Source organism: Chinchilla lanigera, unplaced genomic scaffold, assembly GCF_000276665.1.
Source record: "Chinchilla lanigera isolate Chin_1 unplaced genomic scaffold, ChiLan1.0 scaffold00030, whole genome shotgun sequence".
NCBI classification, from domain to species: domain Eukaryota; kingdom Metazoa; phylum Chordata; class Mammalia; order Rodentia; family Chinchillidae; genus Chinchilla; species Chinchilla lanigera.
Window position 1 is genome coordinate 17,313,690 of NW_004955431.1, and position 23,050 is coordinate 17,336,739.

At 38.5% G+C, this 23,050-nt stretch overlaps 1 protein-coding gene across 5 annotated transcripts in view; it reads right to left on the reverse strand.

The window, feature by feature from the left end:
- Nucleotides 1–23,050, reverse strand: part of Gpam (glycerol-3-phosphate acyltransferase, mitochondrial) — a 71,722-nt gene that overhangs the window by 21,800 nt on the left and 26,872 nt on the right. For 2 of the 5 annotated variants that reach the window (XM_013515885.1, XM_005387756.2), the window contains exons 1-7: nucleotides 12,182–12,322; nucleotides 11,375–11,473; nucleotides 10,344–10,474; nucleotides 8,207–8,329; nucleotides 5,719–5,792; nucleotides 3,104–3,217; nucleotides 419–565 (exon numbers count right to left, since the gene is read on the reverse strand). In XM_013515885.1, coding sequence (XP_013371339.1) covers nucleotides 419–565; nucleotides 3,104–3,217; nucleotides 5,719–5,792; nucleotides 8,207–8,329; nucleotides 10,344–10,445 — 560 coding nt within the window. In that variant the 5' untranslated portion in view covers nucleotides 10,446–10,474; nucleotides 11,375–11,473; nucleotides 12,182–12,322. The other 3 variants (XM_005387757.1, XM_005387759.2, XM_005387758.2) reach the window with 2 other exon arrangements.

Here is a 23,050-nt window from a genome sequence, read left to right on the forward strand (position 1 = left end):
TGACTTCTGAAACTATAACCTAAGAGTACTTCTAAATACTTGGCATATATGCAAGGAAGCCTGTGCATCTAGCTAGCAGAGCTACTGAGCGCACTTGAAATGCATACTACTTATTGAAGTATCCACTTAGTATGGACTAAAATCACATTGTACTCTAGTAATGCTCTGTACTTCAAAGGCAAATGCACAAGCTAATATTTACTGAGCAGATGATCCCTCTAACCCACACAAACCATGCCCTTTAAGACATGAATGTGTGAGGCCTGACTCACTCGTGAGGACAGCAGATGTCAGCAATAATCAAATGGCTGCTACCAATTAGCAGAGTTTGAGGTATCTTGAAGCCTACCACAGTGTTCAGTCCTGCTTGCCAAACACGATGGCTCTGGCTGAAAGCACTTCCCTTGACTTTTAATACCTGATCATCCCAGGTGAGACAGTAGCAACCATTTCTTGAAGGATCTTTTTAGCTTTCTTTTTCACTTTTTGGACAGCTTTGGATTGCTGCTGGGCAGAACCGTCCGGATTCAATTCAGCAGCCACTTCAGCAATTGCCTCTTGTACTCTGATTTGAAAATGGAAAGACAATGTAACTGGTTATATGTTACCTTGTGTTTTTAGTATTTTCTAAATTGCAACTATAATCACAAGACAAAATCTTTCTTCTCTTCAATATGCCGTAACATCAGAGAATAAGCTCATTTCAAATGATCCTCCTGGTTGTCTAGTAAAACTAAAGGCTATCACACTCCTAAATCCATGAATCCCCGAGGAATCTGAAAGGCAGGCTTAAGAATTTAATTCTCAATGGTTGTGGTGGTAAACACCTATAATCCCAGCACTCAGGCAGCTGAGGCAGGAGGATCATATCAAATTGAAGGACAACCTGAACTACATAGAGAATTCAAGGCCAGCCTGGACTACATAGCAAAACCCTGTCTCAAAAATCAAAACAAAAAAATTTAATTCCAATTCAATGGGTGATAATTATATGAATTTGAATGTCCCAGTTACGTTGTGAAGATATAAGTCACAGTCTGGCAAAAAACAAAAAAGGTTACCCCTTTGAACAAATCATTGAAAGTTACACAAAAATCCCCTGCCAAAGTAACGCATGATTTTCCCTTTGAAATTCTAATTTACTACTGACTTACACTGTCACCTCATTAGTAGAACTATATGTGAAACTCTCTGAGAAGTATCAAAAAGGAACATAAATATTTATAAATGTTTTCAAATCAAACCAGAATTTTAAAAAGCTATGGCTGAAGAACAAAATAGCACTGAGCAATAAGAAGTAAAGTAAAAGGAAAAGTTTAATTCAGTTTTGTAAATCTTACACTTGACACATGGGAGAAAAAAGTTAAACCTCCTTAAACCCTTTTAACATTCCAGTTACTAGTCAAAAACACAGGAATGAAATGAAACATACTTGAAGGTTTCAACTAGAAAACAGAACATTAATAATCCAGGAGAATTTCAAATAATTGTTTTCTGCCACCATTGCTACTGCCTAATGCAGTACAGTGAAGCTCCACACAATCCCATAACCCATTAGCACTAAAAGACCACCTGCAAAGGCAGCTGTACCCAGTGTACTTCTTGACCTGCACCTACTGTATTTGGCCAGGACGTTTTACAAGTATTCAGCATGACTGTTATACATGACAGTTGACATTATCAACTATTCACTTGTTCATTCAGTAAATATGTGCCTGAAGGAATGCAGCTTTAACAGCCCCACAGGGTCTACAAACAGCCCTTGGGAATTCAAAGTAGTTTTTCAGTCCACCTTGTCTCATGGCCCCAAACCCAGCCAGATCCCTACAATGGACCACACCACTGAGGCCAAACAGAATCACCTTTGCTCAAACTCCTACAGTCATTTATCTTCCCACTGCTGCCCCCAGCTGAGCACCTTGTAGTGAGAAGTAAGCGGGAGGCCCTGGAGGCTGCCTCTAGCCTCCTGTTGTTTCTTTCTCTCTTCTCAAAAGCACAGGAAGGGTCTCTGCCAGCCCCTTAGCTGGCTAAGAGAACCTATTCCAAAAGAAGTGGAATTATCTTAAACCTGTAAACTCCCTCTCTAGAATCTCATTCAGAACCCAGGAAAAGTTGACCACCAGAGAAGAGGTGACCAAAAGCTGTCAGCACAGTTAGACAGACTTTTCACCCATTCTTCTGAGGGCAGCAGTCACAGATTAATTACCTGGACCCCTTTATCTGCATAGGACGCTCTGTTCCCAGAACTGCTCTGCCCCTCACCCAACTCCACCGCAGCCCAGGAACTTGGCTCCAACCTTCCGCCTCTTCTCCTCACTCATTCATAATCCCCTAAGTATGCCTTACTCTACCTAAAACTGCCCTTATTCTCCCATCTCTCACTCTCCTATGAGGAAGGACATGGAAATTTCCGAATCTCATCCGGTTGGCGGGCAATCCCTCTAGGGTGACACCCAGTGCATGTTGATAAATTCAAATGCCTTTTTCTTCTGTTAACCTATTGCAGGTTCATTGCAGCGAACTTTTGGAAAGAAAGGAAAATCTCCTCCTGCCCTTCCAACTTCGTTCCATTGGGGTTCAAGCAACACCCTAATTGTAATCAAGCTCCTCTGAGAGCAAACACAGTCTCTTACTCCCTTAAGATTTGTGACAACTTCCTACTGTGGAAATTTGTCCTAGGTACGCAATAGCTGTTTGACAAAATATCGAACTCACTTCTCTCATGGTAATAAACTAGGAAATGCTATGTCCCAGCATTCATTTTACAGAGAACTTAAAGAACCCTGGAACTGTGTGCACATCTGAACTCTGACTCTTTCATGTCAGAGTTTCGGATGTTCTTGTCTTTCACGTTCTGGAAGCCCATTCAGTTATTCATCCATAAACCAGAACTATTCTTCCCGCACGGCACCATTCACAAAAACCATCCATTCCCCTCCCTTCCCTCAGTTTCCTACGGAGCTTAACATTTAAGGTTCAAAACTGCAAATACTTCTCAAGATGGAGTCCCAGATGAACCAAAGGGTAAGGAACAGACTGGCTTCCCACTCCCACCACACGCCTACTTCTCTTCCCACCCTGACGACCACGTCCTCACGCTTACCTGCTGCTGTTCAGCACATTTTCTGTCACGTTGGTGGCAAACATGCCCTTATGGACATCCCGCTCTTGAATAAAAAGGACATAAGAAAGACGCCTTGCAAGCCAGCCTCGGTGCCTACAACGCAAAAACAACTTACCAGAAAAGTACTGCAGTAGCACCTGCAACAAGGTGCTCCAACAAGGCAGCAGCTTCTCCCATAAAAGTAAAGCCAATTCCCAGTAATTAGGGCTCTCATGAAGTGATTTTCCTGACTAGTTCAGGATGCTAAAAGACCAATTTTACTTAGTTTTTTTTCATTCGCTCTCAAGTAAAACTGAAACTCAAAATTTGTATATTAATACTCAAATAGTCTTATTTTGCTGAATAGTAACCCTAATATAAAAACAAAAATAAAAATCTGAATTTATTAATACCACTATAAAGGCAAATATTTTCAATGCTATATATGTATAGATATAACAGATAAATAATGTAACTTACAGTTAGATCTATGGGCTATCAAAAAGAGAAACTTGGAAGTCTCCTACAATGAAATTTATTATAGAATTTCCTCCAGGATAATCACTGACTCTCAAACTAAATTACATCTGATCAGACAAAAGAAGTCAAGCAGAGCTGCTCTATGATCTAAATGCCTGAACTCTGGGTTCAGGAAATCAGCAGTTCTTTTTTCTTAAAAACACACACTTAATATACATAAGGGTTAGAACAGTCTTGTCAGTAACAGTAACTATACAATGTTTAGATTGGGGAAATAAGAATATGGATTTCAGAATAAGAATGCTACAAGTCCACATTGTGTAATGATTTAAAATCATCTGTAATGATTACATAATGCTGCATTATCATCTTCCTCCATAGTGATATAGACAGTAAGAGATTTCAAATATAAATTCACTAACTTGGAAAAGATCCAAAGCTAATTTCATAGAGAACAGTTTATGGATCACTGTTCCTTCATCTCTTTCTTGACACATTTTTCCTTTCCTGTCTCAATATTCCTAAAATTTAGCCCAAACTAAATTTATTATAGATGTGGGACACGTCTATAATCCCAGTGATCAGGAGGCTGAGGTAGGAGGATCACTGTGTGTTCAAGGCCAGCCTGGGCTACACAGTGAGTTTAAGACCAGTCAAAACTACATACCAACAACAAACAAAAAAACCTACAAAAACACAAAAAAATTTTAAAATAAAACATTAAAAAATTAGTGGATTATGTTAAGTGTTCATTCTAAACTCTTCCACCAGTGAACATTTTCAGAATTCTTACTAGACTATACAAAGCCCAAGCTCTCTATGAAGTCTCTGCAACCGGCTAAAGGTGTGTGACTGCACATGAGTGAGAGAATCAGAGTAAGTGTATGTGAAATCATGTGTGAGTGAGTGTGCATGACTGAATGAGAATACAAGAACAAATGTGTGTGCATGAGTGTATATATGCACTCGTGTAAAAAACATTTATGCTCTGCTTCATATAACACATAAACTAAATAGCTACATAGGTAGCTTATTTCACCGAACACTTTCATATTACCACATCATTTTGGCCAATGGTATTTTTTTAACGGCTTCCAACTATGGGCAACAGGCAAAGCTGTGGCTTCATATATAAAAGGTCTGTTTACACAGTATGCAAAGAAGAAAATACTCTATTTTATGTGTGAGGATCTGTATCATATCCACTAAGATAAAGAAAAACAATACTTCAATGTAGGTGAGTTTCTCCTCCCTCTTAGGTTTAAAGGAGAGAGACACAGTGAAGAGTAGCCTGAGAGTACAGAACAAGATCTAAGTCTCTTGACTTCACTTTTAGTTCTATTAAAAAAAAAAAACAACCTATTTTTAATATAATAATGCAAATATTATCATTCTCATCTGTGATCTCATCATCTAACTTTTTAATACTAATTCTGAAGATCTCAAATCTAAGAATATGATTTCTTGGACCAATTTTTCATTGAATTTCAAGCACATCTGATCACTTGAACCTATTTCTTATCTACCTCAGGGATCTACTCTTAGAATTATAGGGACCAGTAGTATTTTGGGCTACTGTTTCTCTTGCCTCATGTATACTCAGAGAACCTCAGTATTCTTCCTTGTCCTGTAACCTGGATTCATATAAAACAAAGGCCCTATTCTCTGTCTCTGGCACCTACTAACTCATTCCCAAGTATCTGGAATTTGGAAGAGAAAAGTCTTAGATAAATAACAAATCAAAGAATATTTGTTCACTAGATGAAAATATTTCATAATACTCTGCATTTCAGGCAGATTTTAAACATTTATACTTAAGACATTCAAACCTACACCTCTCCTCTGACAAATATTTCACACACTTGAACACACACCATATGCAAAACTCAGTATACAAACGATTTAAATAACGCTGTAAGAGACATCTATACTCCCATGGATGTTTGTAAGTACAGCACTGGTTAGTAGTGATAAGTCTCTCTGTTAGTGGTTCTGCTTCTTATTTTTGGATAAAGCCTCTGAGTCAAAAGCTCATATTCTAGACATGCTCAAAAACACAGATTTATCTTAAAGTATGCTCATTAATATTATGAAGGTTTAGAGACTCAAGAGAAGAATGAGGAATTTCTTTTTACCTTGTGTGAGTTTCATTGATATAAATAACATTCCGCAAACCCAAAGATGGGATACTGGGGTTGAAAAATTTTTCCTAAATAAAACAAAATACATGTAGACATAAATACACAATTGGATGGGTGAAAGGCTCACATCAACAGTTCTTGACAACTTCTAAACTTCAAGCATAATATTAGGCACTGCTTCAAAAATCTAACTGATAAAGAAAAAATGTTTTATTGTGAAAAGCCCTCTTTAGCCTACAAAAGTCACAAACTCAAAACAAATTTTTAAAACCTTAACAGAAAAGGAAATAGTACCTCTTCCCTTCCTCATCCACTCCTCACCTCCATTCCAAAAGAGGAAGTCATTTAAGGAAAGTTAAAATACAAAACATTCTGAAAGTACCACGCAGTTATTGTTAAATTACTAACTCTCCTGAGACACATAAGAATTATTAGCTCCATTTATAGGTGAGGAAATTGAGGCTGATAGGGATTTAGGATTCAATCTATTAGTCCAAAGAGTATTGCCTTTTTATTCCCCTAAAATGACTCTCTACTTAATGAGTAAATATACATCGACAGGTCACTGTCTTTACAAGTGATCATAAACGATAATCTAGAGATAGCTCTGTTGAAAAGAGAAACTCTATAGCTTTACAATGTGAACAAAAAGGTTAATGTTTCTCAGATAAATGCTTTTAAAAAAAGAATAACATATCCTCAACAAAAGACGCAAATTACATGTCATCTCTTTAGAGAAAAAGAAACTAGCATTTCAAAGGAAAGCAAATAGCAATTCTAAAAACATATGTTTAAACAAATAATTAATGAAGTTATCTGCTACACTATTCTCTATTTGTACTCCAAACTATAACTACTACCAAATAATTTCTTATACTCCCTTCTAATTTAAGAATATACTGTAACATTATACATAAGGTCATATATCAGTCTAATATTACAGCTAAGGCATTGTTTTGAATAAACATTCAAAATTAGAATTGAATGAGATGCCAAATTTAAAAGAAAAGCCATATAATCTCTATTTAAGTCTTTATTTCCACTGTCCTCTGAATCTGACTTGATCTTACTGCTAGACTAAATATTCTCAGGATCTTTGGATCAGTTCTTGCAACGAGGCACTTATGATTTAAAAGAAGCAATATGGTAGTAGACTTGAACTTTTAAGGTGAACTGTCTGGCTCTATACAAATCTCCCAGTGTTAGTAAATCCCTTAATACCACTCAGAACTCTGCTTCCTGCCAAGTCAACCCCGAGTAGAAAATCCACACAGCATAGCTGCTATTAACACAGGTCATAAGCAACCTCTAAAATAGTTGGCATTTAAATGGCAGAATTTCTACATCCTAATAACTGGACCATCCCAGGGAGAACTCCACATCCCAATATTTTTGTTTTGTTTTGTTTTGGTTTGGTTTCTTTACAGAACTGGTGATTGAACTCAGGGCCTTTACAATGAACTACAGCCCCAATCCTCTTTGGTTTTTTATTTTGGTATCGGGTCTTGTGAAGTCACTAAATTGCTTACCCTGGACTCAAACTTACGATCCTCCTGCTTCAGCCCCCCAGAGTGCTGGGATGACCTGTGTGTGTCACCATGCCCAGCCAGATACACCTCTTAAATGGTAACTCTAATCACTTAGAACACAGCTACATGAAGCTCTGCACTTCCATGCTAACTTGCTCCTCTCACCAACTGCCACTAGAAGGACACTTGTCACCCACTCCATTCTTTTCAAACATGATATGGATACACAGCTTGTGCTTTTTCACCAAAATACAAACAACAGACATAAATACAATGATGCTTCGGTTCACGAACTTTACTGGCTCCACAATTCTGGAGAAGATGCCTATGGTTGTGTTCATCACCCAACATGGAATTCACCAACAGAAGCAAAACTTTGCCGAACACTTCTGTTCACAAACTGAACTGATCACGAACAGAAGCATTCTTGAACCGAGCTATTATCGTATACTCTTCCTCAAATATTCATCCTAACATGTTAGTGACCATGTTTCACTACCATGAAATCTACAGACATCCTCCAGGAACGTAGCCAAAGCCATGACCAAAGCCACACCTTTACCTTTTTATTCTGCCCTACTATCTCTCTCATTTTGCTAGGAGTTAATGTTACATGCTTGAAGGTCAGCACCTAGAAAGTACAGCAAGGTTCCTACCAGTTCTCAGCAAAGGTTAATTCAAAGTAAGTTCTAGTCTTCCCTTCGAATCATAGTAAGACTTTAAAAGAACCAGAACACTGCCAGGATAGATTATGGGACCAATATTTATCGAATAAATGAATGGAAAGAAAAGTGAACGTCTCTAATTGAAATATCTGGTTTATAAACGAAAGCCTCAGTTCTAAAAATGAATTGTTTATTAAGATCAAACAATAAAAATTCACACACAGTTGGAAACCCAGGCCACATATGTCCCTCTGTCTATTAAAGGTCAGCAAGCAGGCACATCCTTACCCAGCTCTGGGGAGTGCAAGAGTAACAACACCTTCCGACAAACGGTCTCTTCCGGCTCATAAGGCTTTCTTTCCATTTTAGGGTTGCGGATCGGAAGAAGGTAGGTCTAAAGCCACACTCCACCTAATAAACACGCAAGAAAAAAAACAGTCTGTAAGTGGCAAGAGAATTACAATTGTCCACTTGATCTCTAAAATTATGACATTTCATATAGAAGAGAAAATTACAGCCTGCTTTTGGCAATACAATGACGTGTCACATTGTGATTTTCACTTAAGGTATTCCCTTCTACAATCAACACTTAGAAAAAAGCTTAATACATAATCAAAAGCTGATTACCTAAGAATAGTATAATCGGTAATGATCACTTCACACTTGATGCTGCATTGAAAGGTTTTAAACTAAGCTGAGGTGTTCAATCATGGATGAATGAATAAAGATATGCTATGTATACACAATGAAATATTATTTAGCCCTAAAAAAGAATGAAATCCTTACAGCAACATGGTTGAGACAAGATATTATGACAAGTACAATAAGCTAGGCACAAAAGTGGAAGTTTTCATATAAGGAAGCTGAAAAAGCTAATCTCAAGCCAGGCATGGTGGTTTATGCCTGCAATCCCAGCATTCTAGAAGGATGTCAAGGGGATTACAAGTTCAAGCCCTGGGCAACTTAGCAATTTAGTGAGACCCTGTTTCAAAATTTTAAAAAAGAGTTGAAAATTTAGTTCAGTACAAAGGCTCTGGGATCCATCCCTAGTAACAGAAAAAGAAAAAACCTGATCTCACTCCTAGAAGTACAGTAGAACAGTGATTCAGGTAGGGAAGATTGCAGGGTCAGTAAAGAAAGGCTATTTGACAGGTAAAAAATTATAAGACAGGGGGATTAAGTTCTAGTGTTCTGTTCCACAGGAGGGTGACTATAGTTAACAGTTACGGCCTACTCCAATATAGATAGAAGGGAGGATTTGTAACATTTCCAACAAAAAGAAATGATAAAGGGGGCGGATTTAGCTCAGCGGCAAAGCATCTGCCTGGCAAGCGCAAGGTCGTGAGTTCGGTTCCCGGTACCGGAGAAAAACCAAAAAAAAAAAAAAGAAATGATAAATGTTTGAGTTAACAGACATGCTAATTACCTGAAATGATCATTGCACATTGTATACATGAGTTGAAATAAACAATGTATCCCACAAATATGTATAACTACTAGGCCAATTAAAACCAAAAATAAACATAACTGACATCTCTAACAAAAATAAAATTTTCACTTAAAAAAAAAAGTTGTAGAGAGCAAAGAGGACTTCTGATGGAGCAGAATTATTAAAGCAGACTCCTACATCCATCCACATGCTTACAGTTAACCTTATATTCTTTCAGGTCACACACTCCCACAATGGAATTCTAGAGGCCTTACACAGTGAGTAGGCTGCTCTACTACAGCTTGAAATATCTCATTCTAAAGGTAAACTTCATATTCCTTTGCCTGATCAAGAGAGTTTAAAGGCTAGAATTTATATAGATATACCACTCAGTGAGGGTCAAACCCTCTTGTTCTAATTATTTTCTTTTAATTTGGAGCTCATTAATTTCTCAAATCTCATTGATAAAACATTCTTTTAAAATATTTATATAAAGCAGATAATGTCTGAGATAATATTTTAAACATGTCAAATCATGTTGAAATAAGTAAAGCAGTACAAAAAATGTACGATTTTTAGATTAGATGGAATGAAAATTTCCAGTTTTTTAAAATATTCATTATTGAATTAATGCTTACTAAATGTAACTTATAGAAAACATATGCTAAAAGAAAGGAAAAAAAAAATCTCTTTATAATTATACTACCCAAAACAAGTACTAGGGTGTTTTGCCCTAGGCAAAAGTGTTCTGCTTTTTAAGCTAATCACTTTACTTAAATTTTTTACCCAATTTTTTCTTCCTGTTAACATACTATTCAAAATATTAAGTATTATTAGACTTCATAAACATAAGTTCTAACAGGTAGAGGCAGCTTCTACAGCTGCTAACCTCTATTTGATATCACTATATATTGCTACCAACATTTCTACCTTCATAAACAATATTAAAATGAACATTTTTAGGGTGAATGCTTTGAATTTTTCTTTTCAACTTACCCATTCCTCATTTGTGTGTTTACATCGACCAAGACTGTATTCTGATGAATTCGGCAGATAAGAAACATCTATTGTACTAACCGTCAATCCAGATTCATCCATGTCACAAAATGTAACTCCCAAATCATGTGCTACAAAAAAATTCCATCTAAGTTAATGAAGAATCCAGAGACCGGGACTCAAAGTTCTGATTTCTACATTATTTTGTTTCCTAGTGGGATACCAAAGGAACTGGTGGACTTCTATTAAAAATAGCCCTTGAGGTGTTCATATGCGCTCAGGCCAGCCTGATTATATAAGGATATTGTGTCTTTAGACTTCCTGAACAAAACAGCTATGAGCATTTATTTGCAAGTGTAAATAAGAGCTTATTTCAGGTGTTAAACAATTATTTCATTTTGTCTAAAAAATGAGTAGTTTCTGGGAAAATAAAAGCATAAGTTTATTTAATTAAACACATGTTACATGTGTGCACCCAAGAATTTTTTAAAATTATGAACTGAGATTTTCACTCATACATATTTGTACGATGTAAAATAGACAAAAACCAATGACAGCATCTTGTTTTCTATTTAAACTGAACTGAGTTTTCTTAATATTCTTGTGATTCCCTAAAAGAAATGACACTTGCACTTTTAACACGACTACAAAGCTCTAAAAGAAAAATACCATTGGGGAATGTCTGATTTGTAAGTTTCATCCTTTTCAATAAGCTTTTTCTCCTACCCTACAGGAAAATGTTCATGGAGAATAAACACCTAAAACTGACATGTATGAATGTAAAATATAGAAACTTTCTAACACCAGTCTCATTTTTTTAGCTTTTCGCTACTTCCCTCCTGACCTTAAAATCCTGAATGATCCCTCCCAAGCAATAATATTCCTTGAAAGATATATTCCGATTTCTTTACATTTCCTTTATGGAAATGCCGCAGTAACTGTTCTCCTAAAATAATATTTGTCTTTAACAATTTACATAAGTAACAATCATACCCATTAGCTCAAGGGAAGAGAACAGTAAAGCAATGCACCTGGGATAAGAGTTCTTCGTTCTACAAAATAAAAATTCGGCGCTCAGTTATCAGCTTCCGGTGCAGGATGTCCACACAACAGGAGGAGCACGCTGCTGCCTGAAAAAAAAGAAGTGAGATGAGGAGACGAAGAAAAAAAGATATGCCAATAGGAACCCCACGCTTTGCTCCTCCTCCCTTTCAAGGTCAAGGATTTAAAAAAACAAAATTAAAAAAAGAAAACTTCCAGAGGTGCCAGGCAGCTGGGCGGACAGAAGCAGACAGTGGAAGCTGAAGTGGACAGAGGCAAAAGGGCCAGTTCCGAGGATTAAACCCCTCTATGCACACCATCTGTGTGAATCTGAACAGGCGGTCAACTTCTACGCCCCGATTTCCCCTCTTGGAAAATGGGTATAACACCATAGACTTTATCTGGAGTGCCAGAAGCACTGAATGACACACACACAGCTGCCAGCACAGCGGCACGCAGTGAGCGATCAGTCTGATCAGGGGCTGCTGTCAGAGGATCACCCAGCTCCAGCTGCTCTCAGCACCCCTGTGCTCAGTACCTCCAAGGGATGGGGCAGGCTATCAGCACCCCCTTCGGAAGGTCCTTGGGTACTGGGTCCACAAAGATCCCCTCCTCCTCTGCGCCGCAGCCCGGTCTCCACGGGAAAAGAACCACGTGGACCCCCACCTTTGCACGAGCCTGGCCCATTTCCTCGGAGGAACCTCGGAGCTCGGGAGAGGGCAACTCGGACCGCCCTGCAAACTTTGAGGCGCTGCGCCCGGGCCGATGAAGAGCAAGGAAGAAGAGCGATCACGCACCTGTCCCCCGTGCTCCCGGCCCAAGCAGCCTCCCGCAGCCCGCACCCGCCCTGGCGGCTCCACCGACAGTTCGGGCTCCAGCGCTCAGGCTCCTGCGACTGCAGCTGCCCTCACTTCAAGTCCCGGCCAGTGCCTGCTGCAGCGTCGCGCTCTGATGACGTGTAAGGTGCGCGCGATGAGGGGCGGGGCCGAGCGTGGAGGTGGCCTCGTGGCTGTGTGGTCCTGCGTGGACCCGAGTGTAGAATATGTCCGCGCGGGAGGGGTGTGTGGCTGAGATCGGGCTGTGAGTGCCTGAACAACTGGCTACCCTTCTAGTCTTGTGCCTGGGTGACTGTGCAGCTAAATTTCATTAGGGGAGCCCAGCTGATCTGTGAGCTCCTGTCAGCTCCAGGCGGGGGCGGGAGTGTTAATATGCATACGTGTGACCTGAGCTTTTGTGACATTTGTAACACAGAAATTATTTGTAACAACAGAACGTATTAAGGATGGGGGAGGCATTGGTCGCAGAAGGCTACATTGTATATTTTCTGTAAGAGTAGCTGAGCCCCGGAGGAAGAAAACGAGGTATGAAAAAATAAGGCTTGAGAGATAGAAAGCTTCCGTTAGACAGGACTTTTTCTTTCCTTTGAGCTGTATGGTGCAGCATGGTGAATATTGTTAATAACAGGGATTTTGAATTTTACATTTCAAATATTCTCACCAAAAAAATGGTGTTTTAGGTGATAGTATGTTAATTAGCTTGATTTAATTACTTATATTTGTAAATCATAATATTGTACACAACTAAGTTAGGTATGAATATTATAGACAGTCAGATAGGGCTAGGCCCTGAAGAGTCAGTACAAAAGATGAAAATTCATTTCAACTGTAGCTGGAGGCGCTTCTATCGGAGGCCAGGCCTCAAGATGAATACAAAATGATCAGGCCAACATGCCTCACCAAGGGATAAATAATAAACTAAAGATTACATTATAATCAATATCACCTGGTCCAATAAAGTCTAGATAGACATCTCTCACCCAGGTGAGTACCAGAATCTCCTGATCCATCCCTTCCTAAAACAGTCTTTGTTCTTTTCGTGTATACTTGCTACATGGCCTGCTTCCCCACTGGATCAACATCACCTAAGCGGCTGTACTTGTACCTCATTGGTTGATCATAATTCTGACTCATGTCATACCCACCTCATGATTTTGTCCCCACCTTGTGATTTTGCACTACAAAACTTCCTCTGTAAAGGGGGGTGCAAGGTGGGGTGCACTTTCAGGTCCCCTTCTGTCTCTCAGCAGCTATCTCTCAGTAAATTTTTCCTATTCTTAATTTTTGTTGTTCCTTAGAATTCATTACTCAGTTCTGGAGAACACAAACATCTAATAGGTTGGGAGTTACATGTATTTCTCCTATATAATTATTATCATTTTGTACTTCATAAATATAACTATGATTTATCAATTTACAATTTAAAATAATGTTTTAAAAAGCTGAAGTCTGAGTGGAATTTACTGTACGTTAGCCATTTAAGCAAAACGGCGCTGGGCAGGAAGAGGCTCTTTCACAATATTTGCATGCCTTTGACAAGGCCAGTGATTACAGAGAGCATTAGCAATGTAGAAGGAAAACAATGACCTCTTGAACGTACTTGAGCAACAAACATTAAGTATAAACTAGGACCTGGAAATACGAGGATGATTAAGACTGGCCTCCAGCATATGCCACCAGTCTGTCTTTGTCCCCCTGGCATACACTAGCCATAATTTCTGCTCAAAATAAATCACTGTGCACATCTATCTGGTTGAAAAACCATCTTCAACTCCCTAGTCCAGATGCCTGAGCTTGGCATGTAAGGCTGGCACATAGGGGCCTCTCCTTTTTCTACCTCTCCAGCAGGAGTCCTTACCTCTCTGACTGTCCCTAAGTCAGTCAAGGGCACTCATGCTCCTACCTGTGCTCATGCCATTCTTCCTAATTTATGCTTCCTAAACCAGTCTTCCTAGCCTTTGGTCTTCTCTCCAGCCCTCAACAGTTATACTCCCCTGAGAAATCTCACAGATTTACTACGATACCACACCTTGGGTCTTTATCAGTTCGTGTCTCACTTCTATAACATTATAAACTCATCACAGCCATAACTTGCCTCAGTCTTCTTATTAATACAACAATGTCTCGTTACAGTAAAGTTGCAATAAGTACTTGTTGAACCTGAGGAACAAGAAAAAGAACAAGATTTCCTTCTTGTGAACTTTCTACTGCTGTACGTAAATCAGTCCCCAAATGCAAATATTCTCTTCTAAAACTACTCAAAGCAGTAGGAGTAGATATTCATACTTTTAAAAAGATCTTGATTCTCGAGCTCAAGAGCCCAGTGTCTCTATTTAACCTTTCCTATACCTTAGCAACATGCTCACGTCTAAGTACTTGAGGATTACATGTTCACCAGATGAATTCTAATCCCAAAGGCTCATGAAATTTTGTAAGCAGATTACTGGTCCATGACGCAGAAGAAAGGAGGAGGGGCAGAGATAGACAAAAGCCTCAGGATTTGAATCACTACTAAAGAAAGTAAAAGGAAATGAACTAAAGAGAGAACCATGGGAATTTGTAAATATAAGCCAGAGAAAAACTGCCTTACTTAAAATTCATTTGTAGGCAATTCTTCTGTAACACCCAATTGCACAAGGGTGACTATACTTGTAAATGCAGATTCTATGCCAGGGGTTTCAGGTTACATAATGAAAATTGTTTTTAGAAGCAGGTGACACCCTCAGCAATTTACTTTATCAACAGAACAATAATTTACAGTCTAACCAGACAAGATGGAACAACAAAATCGAATTTACTGTCCAGTCCGAAACAATCAGAAACAAACAAGCAAATGTAAACCAATGGATTTCACACACTTGATGTGATAGGCGAAGGGAAACAAGTCGATTGCCCAGCTGTCTGGCTGCAGTGCAGAGCTGGGGACCTCAGAAGACCTAGGTAGACTCTGAGTTTAGGAAGTAGAGCTGGGAGACTGGAAAGGTCAGAGCTTTGAGCTAGAGTGAGTGCCAGAGAGAAGAAAACTACCCAGACAAAGAAAGGGCCAGGGAGAGCTGTAGATGAGCTCCCTCCAGGAGTCAGCTGATTAGCATAGACTTGTGAGGAAGACACCCAAGGCCAGGGAAGAACAACAGATAAGGAGAAATCACCAAAGCTTACACAGAGCATGGATTATTCTTTTTTTCCATGAGTCAGAGTGGAAAAATACTCAGTGACCAAACAGGCCCATAAATAGTCCTTGATCCTCGCTCTGAGGCTGAAAAACCTCACACAAAATCAGAAAATATCTAGTACCTGATAAGGTAAAATTCAAAATGGCACAGCAGTGAAGTTTTCAGGCTTGCAAAAAGCAGCAAAAAAGATGGTCCCTAGGGCCAGGTGTGGTGGAACAAGCCTGTAATTCCAGCACTCAGGAGGCTGAGGCAGGAGGATTGCTGTGAGTTTGAGGCCAGCCTGGGCTGTATAAGTGAATTCAAGGCCAGATTGAACTGCATAGTAGAAACCCTGTCTCAAAAAGACAGACAGACAGACAGAAAGAAAGAAAGAAAGAAAGAGGAATAAAAATCAATCAAGTGGAAGAGTCCTACAAAAGACAGAGATAATCAGTTAGTAGACAAAGAGATTTTGAAAGTAATATAACTGTAGTCACTATATTCAAGTAAAAGAGAAAGGAGATTGAACTTGGTAAGCAGAGACATGGAAAATCTTTTTAAAGAAAGATTCAAGGCAAACATCTCAAGATTATGAAATTATTGTCTGAGGTTTTTCACACCACACACATACATACTTATACGCTTGTATTAACAGTAGATTAGACATTACTAAAAAAGAAGAAGAAAGAATTTGAAAATATTTTGATAGAAACTATCCAAAATGAAATACTGAAAGAAGAAAAAGACTAAAAATTAAAATGAAGAAAATATACTCATTGAACTTAGTATGCATGCAACCCAGATAGAAACAGATAATTGAATAATGAATAAAAACTTCCCAAATGTGCTGAAAACTATAAGTTCACAAATGTAAGAAGCAACAATGTAAGTAGAAACAGAAAAAAAATGTATCTATGGATATCACCGTCAAATTTCCAGTAATGGAGAGAAAAATTGTAAAAGCAATTAGAATAGAAAGACAGTACTGTACAGAGAAGCAAAGATAAGAATAACAGCAGACTTCTCATCAGAAATACACAAACCAGAAAATGATACAGCTGCATCTTACAGTACTGGATAAAAAAGTGTCAATCTAGAATGATTTCATAATAATCGAAGACAAAGATGTGTTTTGACACACAGACACTGAAAGTATTCATCACCAAGACTCACACTGTAAGAAATGTTAAGCCAGGTGAAATGCATGCCTGTAAACCTAGTACCTTGGAAGGCTGAAGCAGGGAGGTATCAAGTTTAAGCAACTTAGTGACTGTATTAAAATAATTACAAAGTGGCTGGGTATGTATGAAAGTCCTGGGTTCATTCCATAGTAGGGCAAAAAGAAGAAATAGAAAGAAAAGAAAAGAAAAGAAAAGAAAAGAAAAGAAAAGAAAAGAAAAGAAAAGAAAGATAAAAAGGAGAAGGAAAGAAAGAAGGAAGGAAGGAAGGAAAGGTCCTTTAGGTAAAAAGAAAATGTTTCTAGAAACCAAATCTACAAAAAGGAATTAAGAAAACAAATATGAAAACAAATAATTTTCTTCTTATTTTAAAAATCCTTTTAAAAATAGTTAACAGCTTACAACAAAAACACAGATAATATTTGGTGGGGTTTATTGCATAAACTGAAATACAGTGCATGACAACAGTGAGGTCCAAGAAGGAGAGACCAAAGGTAACAGAGAAGGGGTTTGAACCTCGGCCTTTCTCGAACTAAATTCCACATTTTTGCCAAAAACCTACAGTGCCATCCTAGCGATCCTGTTCCATAGATTGCAATGCAGCCTCACCCAGCTTCACTGATCAAAATTTATCCAGGTACATTTATTCAAACTGCTACAGATCTGCCTATAGGAAGCAGAATTTCTTCACAAAAATACTGTGAGAATAGGAACTGACTTCCCACAATCCAGTGATGAAGTACCGATCACACCCCTTCATCTAAAATACAACAAGGATTTTACCAAAAACTTTAATCTGAAATAATGTGGATGATTTATTGTTACTGGACCCCTGTAACATTCTCATCGTCTACCTTCCTCCAGTCTCCTTATGTTTGTTTTTAGTATACCTGCAGCCAACATAATCAAGTGACCTGGCTCTGGGCAATGTGACATAAGAGAAAGATAAATCTGAGGATTGCTGGAGCTTTTCCTCCGTAGTAAAAGGGAACAGACACGCAGCAGCTGCTATTGCCTCCTGGCTGTTCTCCCACTTGCTCTGTAATAACCTTTGTATTGAACACCATCAATCGCACCCCTTTGGATCTCAGTGAAACTATATCTATTTAAGCCATTGTAATCTTGACTTCTGTTATTCCCAAGCAACTGCATTTCTGATTCATATTTAAATTTGAGCACAGACTTGCTGCTAAAATGACTCAAATTTATAAAAATAAATAAAACAGGGAGAGTTTAGAAATAGTCCTGCAAGTATATTACGCCAAGGGATGGCAGTAGAAGAGACCTTAGACTCTATTTTGTCTTACAGAAAGGACCTTAGGCCAGAAAAGGATGGAATGTCTCTGGTTCACTGTTACCACTGAAAGTTATTGCATCCATAAATTAATCAGCAGATTGATCTTCAAATATGAGACATCAAAGGTTGACTTGGAGTATTAATTATGCTGCTGACAATGTCTATAATTGCACCTTATACTTGGACTGAAAATTGCATTACCCATCCAATATATGTTTGCCTAAAGAAAAATAATTCAAATTTGACCAGTTCAGAAAAGCAGACCATCAAATGCTGTACCATGAAAAGTATGCCCAGCCTGCAGTTCCCAAAACACATTTAATCAGCCCTGAGCTATGGCTTTCAAGATAAAATATTTGTGATATATTCTCTTACATATTTACTTGTGTCTAAAGCTTAAAGAAGACAGAACTGTGGCTTGTAATGGTATATACACTTCCTGTGCTGAAGCATGGGGTATAATAGGAGCTCAGCTGAGGGAGAAGAGAGGAGGACAGAGACAAACAGAATGGAAGAGGTAGAAACTTGCTCAATACCAAAGCCAGTTATAATGAGACATAATATCATAGGAATGCACCAAGCCTAGATTCACCTCATACATATGCTGAGATGGGAGGGCCCATGTGACCAGGCAAGTTTAGGGCAAAAGGCAGTCCAGATGGTTATCATACCTGAGCCGAGCACCAGGCTTCAGGCTTTTGGGAGACCTGTCCTAGCAATACCTACCAGGTAGGGCGGAGCTACTGGCTCCATCCCCTGCAAAAAAAGCAGAACAAGAACTAAGGGAAATCCAGACTTGAAGCCCTGAGCTGTGTCTTTGGGCAGAGTGTCAGTTTAGAGGAAAACTGGGTCCTGGCTGGCCAAAGCAGGGTATAATTAATAATTTAGTTTGCATGTCTTTAAAATAAAAACATTATTGATTCATTATTAAGGAATGAAAGATATTTTCTCTTGCAAGTACAGCCAGCTCCGTGGTTGATGTACTAAGTTTCCCTGACCCCTTAAGAGAGGCTGACTAGATGCCATTAGCAGTCTTTTTGTGATAGAAAGCCAAAAATGCTTGAGTTGGTGGCCAAGAAGATAAAACTCAAATGTGATTTTGTTTCTCCCTCAGGGTCAAATTGGTCTGTGTGAGGAGAGGTTGTCTACAAAAGAGGTTAGAGGACAGGGTTGAGGGGCCATTTGTGGTTTGGAGGTGATATCCCCCACATCTGCTTCAGGGCACAGGAAGCAGTATGTCTCTAAAGGAGAAAGAAGGTCTCAGGGACTGAGTATGTCATAGAGAGAATGAAGCTTCTCATGCTACCAGGACCCAGTTAAGGAGCAAGGTTGGAGATCACCCTGAGCCAGCCAGGGCCTCTGCTTGGCTTCTACACAAGGCACACACCAGGATAAAGGGCAGGGAGCAGACTCCAGAAAATTCACTACCAGATGTCAAGGGAAACTAGACATGAGCTCTTTAAAGACAAACTAATTCAACACTCATTCATTCCTGATTGAAAGCCTACTTTGTGTAGGCTTCTTGCTAAGTGCTAAAGATGTTACCTGTGAGTCCTGCCTTTGTGAGACTAAAGGTTGAATGGCCTATGGCATGTGCAAATGAACAGCAGGAAGAAAGGCAATAGCCAGGTAAACAAAATGAGAAAAGTGCAATAAGAAATCCCAGTAGTATCGGCCCCAGAGAATAACAGAGGACCAACCTTAAAGTGATCAGGAAGCACAGCTACACTGAGGCCAGGGTAGGAGGAGCCTCAGTGTATAAAAGGTGCTGAGAGGAGAGGGTGGAAAACCAGAGGAAAATTAAGGCCTAATTGGCCTCCTCTGTGAGCACAAAGGAGTAAGGCCACACATGGGGTGATGGCATACTGCAGGTTCTATAGAAAATTTATACAGCTGAGTTTAAATTGTTTACCTGGGCATGTGCTAAATGGATATTGGAAGGCAGATGAGTCCTGTGTTACTTTAATTAGTTGTACACGTATTTTAGTGAATAAAAGAGGGCAAGTCAGACACTTAGGGCTCCTCTGCCCTAGAGGCTAGAACCCTCTGGTTGCTTATAAGTTCATCTAAATGTGTCACCTTGTCGTTCATCCTTGTTCACCCTCTGGTCAGGGCAACAAAGTAGCAGGACTAGATACAAGTGGTACCTTGGATGGGGAAAGCTCCATTTATTTGTTTGTTTGTTTGTGACAGAGCCTTGAACTCATTATGTAGCCCGGGCAGGCAGCAATCCTCCTGCCTCAGCCTCCAGAGTGCTGGGATAATAAGCATGTGCCACCACACCTGGCTTCTCTTGGTTGTTTCTTTTACTGTACAGAAGCTTTTTAATTTAATGTGATCTCATTTGCTGATTTTTGGTACTCCTTCTATGCATTTAGGGTTCTGTTCAGAAAGTCCTTGCCTACACCTATGACTTCAAGAGTTCTAACTACTTTATATTCTGGGGTTTGTTTTAACTTATGATCCTTTGATCCATTTTGATTTTAGTTTAGTCCACAGTGAGAAATGGATCTAATTCAATTTTCTACATGTGAATAAACAGTTATCCCAACATCACTTATCAAAGGAGCCATCCTACCTCTAGTGTGTGCTTTTAAGCCTTTGTCAAAAAATCAAATAGTTGGACGTGCTTGAGTTTGTTTCTGCATCTTCTATTCTGTTCCTCTGATATTAGTATTTGTTTTTGTGTCAGCACAAGACCATTTTTTATTTTTTTAATTTCTGTAGCTTTGTGATATGGTTCAAGTCCAAAATTGTGATACCCCACCCATTTTGCTCTTGTTACCTGAGATTGCTTTTGCTATTCTGCATCTCTTCTGGTTCCATATTAATTTTAGGAATTTTTTCCAATTATATGAACAATATTGTTGATATTTTCACTAGGATTACGTTAAATGTGTAATATCTACTTGGGAATTATGGCCATTTTGACTACACTCATTCATTTGACTACACTCATTTGACTACACTTATTCAGGAACAGGATGTTATTAATTATTTCCTCATTCCTAATTTCTTTCCCAATGGGTTCATTATTAGCATTCTGCAATGCTACTGATTTTTGTGTGTTGATTTTGTATCCTGCTACATTAATGAATTTGTTTATTAATTCTAAAAGTCTTTCCCTGAAAATAAGATCTACCCAGAAAACAAATTCTAACATGATTTTAGAGAAAATAGTCCCTGAAAATGAGCCCTATTTCTCCTTTGGAGGAAAATACAATAGGGCTCATTTTCTGAAGACATCTCTTCTAAAATTGTGCTAGAACTTGTTTTCTAGGTAAGTCCTATTTTCAGGGAATCATGATATGTAGAGGATTATGTCATTTGCAAATAATAATTTGACATCTTCCTTTCATATACGTATCCATTTTATTTTTCTTTCTTAATTGTTGTTGGTCTGTTTTAGAGAAAGTTCCATTGCCACTTAGAAGAGCATATATTCTGTTGTTGGGTGGAATTCTCTGTAGATATCTATTAAGCCATTTGTATGAAGGACTTTTTTCAACTGTGATATTTCTTTGTTGATTTTTTTCTTTTGTCTAGTTTGTCTTTTTGAGACAGCAGGGTATTGAGTTCCCCCACTATAATTGTGTTTATGCTTATCTTGTCTTTTATGTCTGGTAGTACTTATTTTATAAAGTCTGTTTTGTCACTGTGTGGTGCATATACATTAATAATGTCTATCTCGTGCTGTTGGATTTTTGCCTTAACCAATGTGTAGTGACATTCTTTGCCTCTTTTCATCAGTTTTAGCTTAGAATCCACTTTGCCTCATATTCCTGTTGCTGATGCCCTATCTTTCCCTCTTACTCACCCACTCACCCTACCTGGTATATTCATTCTATTAAACCTTTTGTCCTTGTCAGATTCAGTGTCTCTTTCTAGGGTATATAAGAGAATTTTTTGGATGATAGTTTGGTTGTGAATTTATGTATGACCTTTATCATGAAAATATCTTATTTCTCCATTAATTTGACAATAGTTTTGCAAGATACATTGGCCTGGGTTGGAAACTGCTTTCTTTAGGACTACTCCAAGCTTTCCTGGCCTTTAAAGTTTGAGTTAAGAATCTGATGTAATATAATGGGTTTACGTTTATTAGTGATTTGTTTCTTTTCTCTCATTGCTTTAAGATTCTGTTCTTGTGTTGGACTTCCAGAATTTTGACTATGCTATCATGGACAGGTTTTTTTCTGATTGGGGATGTTTGGGGTTCTATATGCCTCACTTATCTGTCCATTAAGTTCTTTTCCCTTATTTGGAAAGTTTTCTGCAATTATTTGAGTATGCAGTTTTTTTATACCATTTGTGCTGTCTTCTGATTTTTCATTACTTCTAATTAATCTGAGATTAGTCTTCTTTGTGTCATTTAGGAATGTTGCACCCATTTTTTTCACATTCTGTTGTTGTTTTTTAGTTATCTCTCATTAATTGATCAGTGAAAATGGCCCTGTCCTTTCACTCAGATACTATTTCCTCATATTGGTCACTTTTGTGGCCCTTAATCTTGATAGAATTTTTCATCTGAATTTCTTTCTAGAGCCTTTTTATGAATTCTAATTTTTTCTATTCTGGTGATTCATGTTTTGTATCATTTTGTTTAGCTCTGATAGGTTTTTATTAGTGTTTTCTGTCTTCTGCTGATCATTTTGTTTATTTGGCCCATTATTTGTTTACTTGTATCTTCTATGAGCTTGCCAAATACTTTCTTGATTCCTTTTTTTTTTTTTTTTGGTATCAGGAATTGAACTCAGGACCTCGCACTTGCCAGGCAGGTGCTATGCTGCTGAGTTAAATCCCTAGCCCTATTGATTAATTTTGTTATCTCTCCTGGTATCATTTCAAATAATGTGGGAATATGGTCTTGATTTCTTCCCCTCTGATGACCCCTGAATCAGTTCTGAGGAAGTTGGAAGCTTTTGGAAGCATTTTGTTGGCTTGTCTTCTAGTGTTTCTAGTTTGTGTTTGTTTGTTTGGTTTTGGGGGCTTGAGTGTTGGTTGTAGTGAATGGTTTGTTTTCACTGTGGAGACCACATTAATTGATGTCTGTTTTCAGTATTTTCCTCTGGGCATGGCCAACTTATTGGCCTTTGCCTCTGTCTCAGGATCTAACCATCTCCATTTACTTGAGATGGGAGGTTGCAGGATATTTGGTCCAATACCCAGCTCTCCAGGAATAAACCACAGTATCATTAATGAC